At 33.5% G+C, this 3,437-nt stretch overlaps 1 protein-coding gene across 1 annotated transcript; it reads right to left on the reverse strand.

Moving 5' to 3' along the window:
• On the reverse strand, positions 1–1,190 carry Prosalpha3 (proteasome alpha3 subunit). The gene is made up of 2 exons (XM_073957400.1): positions 1,055–1,190; positions 1–892 (listed from the first exon to the last, which is right to left on the reverse strand). The coding sequence occupies exons 1-2, from the start codon at positions 1,055–1,057 to the stop codon at positions 110–112; spliced, it is 786 nt and encodes a 261-aa protein (XP_073813501.1). The 5' UTR covers positions 1,058–1,190; the 3' UTR covers positions 1–109.
• Between the last annotated feature and the right edge of the window lie 2,247 nt (positions 1,191–3,437).

A 3,437-nucleotide genomic window follows, 5' to 3' on the forward strand; every position in this document is an offset into this window, starting at 1 on the left:
TAACATTTTTGTAGAAATTTTATTTCCCTCAAAAGAAATCTCTTAAAATTATATTTCCATTTAGAAAAGATAAGAAAAAAACATAATTTATATTATATCTTCATTAGATTTAGGGCTTTTGGGCAGCTTGTTTTTCCTTCTTGGCAGCTTCTGCCTCAGCTTCCATTTTAGTGTATTTCTCAATAAGCTTCTCCACGTCAGGCTTGGTGAGGATCTTAATTTCTGTCTTATCGTTAACTCTTTGCAATGTAGCCATTTCGATTTTCTCTGATGTCAATTTAGTTGTATCCAAAGTTTTACTCAAAACCTTAACAGCCAAGTCTTTGGCTTGTTCCAAAGTGATTTTTTCATTTTCACTTAATTCCTGCTTCAGCTGTGAGATGGCAGCTCCAAAATTATTACCAATACATGTAGCCTTCCAGCCACCATAATTACCACTAGGATCGGATTGATACAATTGATAGCCGTAGTGTTTATCCCAACCCATATAGAGAATGGATACACCGAAAGGTCGTTTGCCACCATACTGGGTATAGGCCTGTTTAATATCACACAAATATGATACCAACTGTTCGCAGGGCATGGATTCACCATAACTGAATTGATAACGCTGAGCAATGATACGTAATTCATTGGTCAAGACATTGGCGTCGGATGTAATACCAGCAACCGAGCAGACCATGTTGTCATTTAGTTTATAGATTTTTTCAGCAAATATGCTGGGATCCAGTAATTTATTGGTATTGCGACATTCAGCGGCCAAGAGAATACCATCTTCAGCTAGAATGCCCAAACAGGTGCCGGCATGTGAAATAGCCTCCATGGCATATTCAACTTGATACAAACGGCCTTCAGGTGAGAAGATTGTGGTACGAGAATCATAACGACGTGCCTGTAAAAGAAAATTAAGAACGAATGCATGAATTTTTTTGCAAATTAGCAAATCATCATTAACAACAAACAGATTTGCAAAACAAACACGATAATTATGTCAATTCTCCAATATGTAAACATAACAACAAAGCATTGGACATGAATTTACATAAATACTAACCATTTTGAGTTATTTCTCTTTTAAAATTGTATTTTCGTAAATAAATGAAACTAATTCAATCGGCAAAAACTGTTTGCACTTTTTGCCTTTTTCTGAAAATTACTTGTCATTGCCATGGATTGTTTGTGCAGGGTTGTATCAAATATTACTTTTAACGATACGTTCCAAAGTAACTCTGTTATCATATGTTTTGTGTAATAACGGCCTCGTAATTTTTTAAGGTTCTATCGACTGTTTACACAGGAGTGTAAAGCGGTCCATACACTTTCAAATTTTGGTGTCAATATTTCCAGCAAACTTTTTCTATCGCATGTTACCCAAAGGAGTCACAGCTAATCGATAGATTTCAACTGTCAATTCCACAGCTCAAACGTCAAATGAAATCACATCTGGATTTCATTTGACGTTTAACCTATGGAATTGACAGTTGAAATCGAGTGGATTTCGTAAATGTAAACCAAGCATAAGGGTATAGTCTAAACGGGCTAATATATTGTATTAACATGAAAACTTAAATCGACTGGATTTGATAAAACCACCGTAGTCTAAACGTACTACTAGCTAAAGCTTTCAGTCAGTTTAAATGGCATGGCATTATGCGTCACAAAATCGCTGTAGTGGGGAATTCGATTTAAGAACACCTCATTTCATGAAATTTTTTAATGAAATTCACGCTAGTGTGGACCGGGACTTTAACTATTCCTAAAATGTCAAAATACTATGCACAATCTATGTATGTGGTGCACTGTTGAAATAACATGCCAAAACAATTTAAAAAACAATTGAATTCAATAAATTTTAAAAATGTTTTTAAAACATTTGTATGGAAGTATTTTTTCAGTTTTGCAATTAAACAAACAATAAATCATATCCACAACTCGATTATGTGGAAAATCCCTGAAACCTCATTCATTTTCGCGTTTTTTTAATTCTGGTAAAAGGTTTTAAGATGTTGCTATTGTGTTTAGTAATTTTGAATTGTTGCTGGAAGTCGTCTGTTAACACAAAAAACCAGCAAAAGAGAGCGATTCGAGAGAGACATTTTGACAGTTCTTTCACTGAGAGCTTGCAAATTCTTGCTGGACAAATTTCTTCTAGCAAGCACTTGCAAGCTCTTCTTCTTCCTGAAAACAATCAATCAGCTGTTTTTAGTTTGTTGTTGATTTATGTTTGTGAACATTAAAAACAATTTTATTGTGGAAATAACATAGTCTAATTGTATTGTTTTATGGAGAACAATTTTGTCATGTTGAAAAATACTTTTTTGTTTCATTTTCTTTTTTATTTTTAATAAAATACAACGTGTTTGCTTCCTTTGTTGGCGGGCAAAGTGTTCTGTTTTGGCAAGTCAGCTGATTGCTTGCTGGTTTTTGCTGGGAAGGTGTCTGTTTACTTTTTAAAATTTTCTAGCAGAAGAGAATAAAAACCCCTTACTCTCTGAGAAAGTTCTTGCTGGACAATTCTTGCTGGGAAAGTAACCAGACAGACTTTATTTTTGATGGTAAATGTTTGCGTTTCCATTATTATTCTATGTTTACATTTACGAAATCCACTCGATTTCATCTGTCAATTCCTTTGTGTATACGTCAAATGAAAACTCATCTGAAATCGATTGGATTTCATTTGACATTTGTGCAATGGAATTGAGAGTTGAAATCGAGAGGATTTCGTAAATGTAAACGTAGTATTAGGCCAGAAAGTTCTCTAGTTCCCCACGTAGACGAGATGGTTAACCCTGCAAAAAGCTGTAATGTAAATAGGTTATTATCTAGCTTTAAACACATTTACAGTACATTTAGACTGTGCTGGGGCTGGATTCTTGTTCTATGAAAATTTGAAATGACAAATATTTCCTTTATAATTTTTTTAATTTGACATTTTTCTCCTTTATAAAAGTTTTCATTTCACATTTTTATGCTGTTTATATTAGAGCTTTTTGCAGGGTTAACCTTCTTTGAGAGGATTAGTTTGAAATATAAGCAATGGAATTGACATTTAAAACCCAGTCGGTTTGTTAAATCCGGTTATATATAAACGGGGTATTATATTATACCCCTCTAATATAAACAGCATATTATTACATAGAAACATATGGCCTGTTCCCGTACTTTATAAAGTGGTAAAAGTCGTAAAAGTTGTAAAAGTCGTAAACGATTTTCATATAAATTTTGTGTACGGGAACGCAAAATGTGTAAAAGTGGTAAAAATTGTAAAAACTTTTTAGTTCTGGAACAGAGCTATAATTGAGCCACTGGATTTAGCATTTTCATACAATATATAGCTTTGTTCCAGAACTAAAAAGTTTTTACAATGTTTACGACTTTTACACATTTTACCCTAAAACCCGTTCCCGTACATAAAAAAGTTGTAAAATGTTCACTTC

This window comes from Musca autumnalis, unplaced genomic scaffold (assembly GCF_047663935.1).
Source record: "Musca autumnalis isolate F117 unplaced genomic scaffold, ASM4766393v1 scaffold_5, whole genome shotgun sequence".
Lineage (NCBI taxonomy): Eukaryota > Metazoa > Arthropoda > Insecta > Diptera > Muscidae > Musca > Musca autumnalis.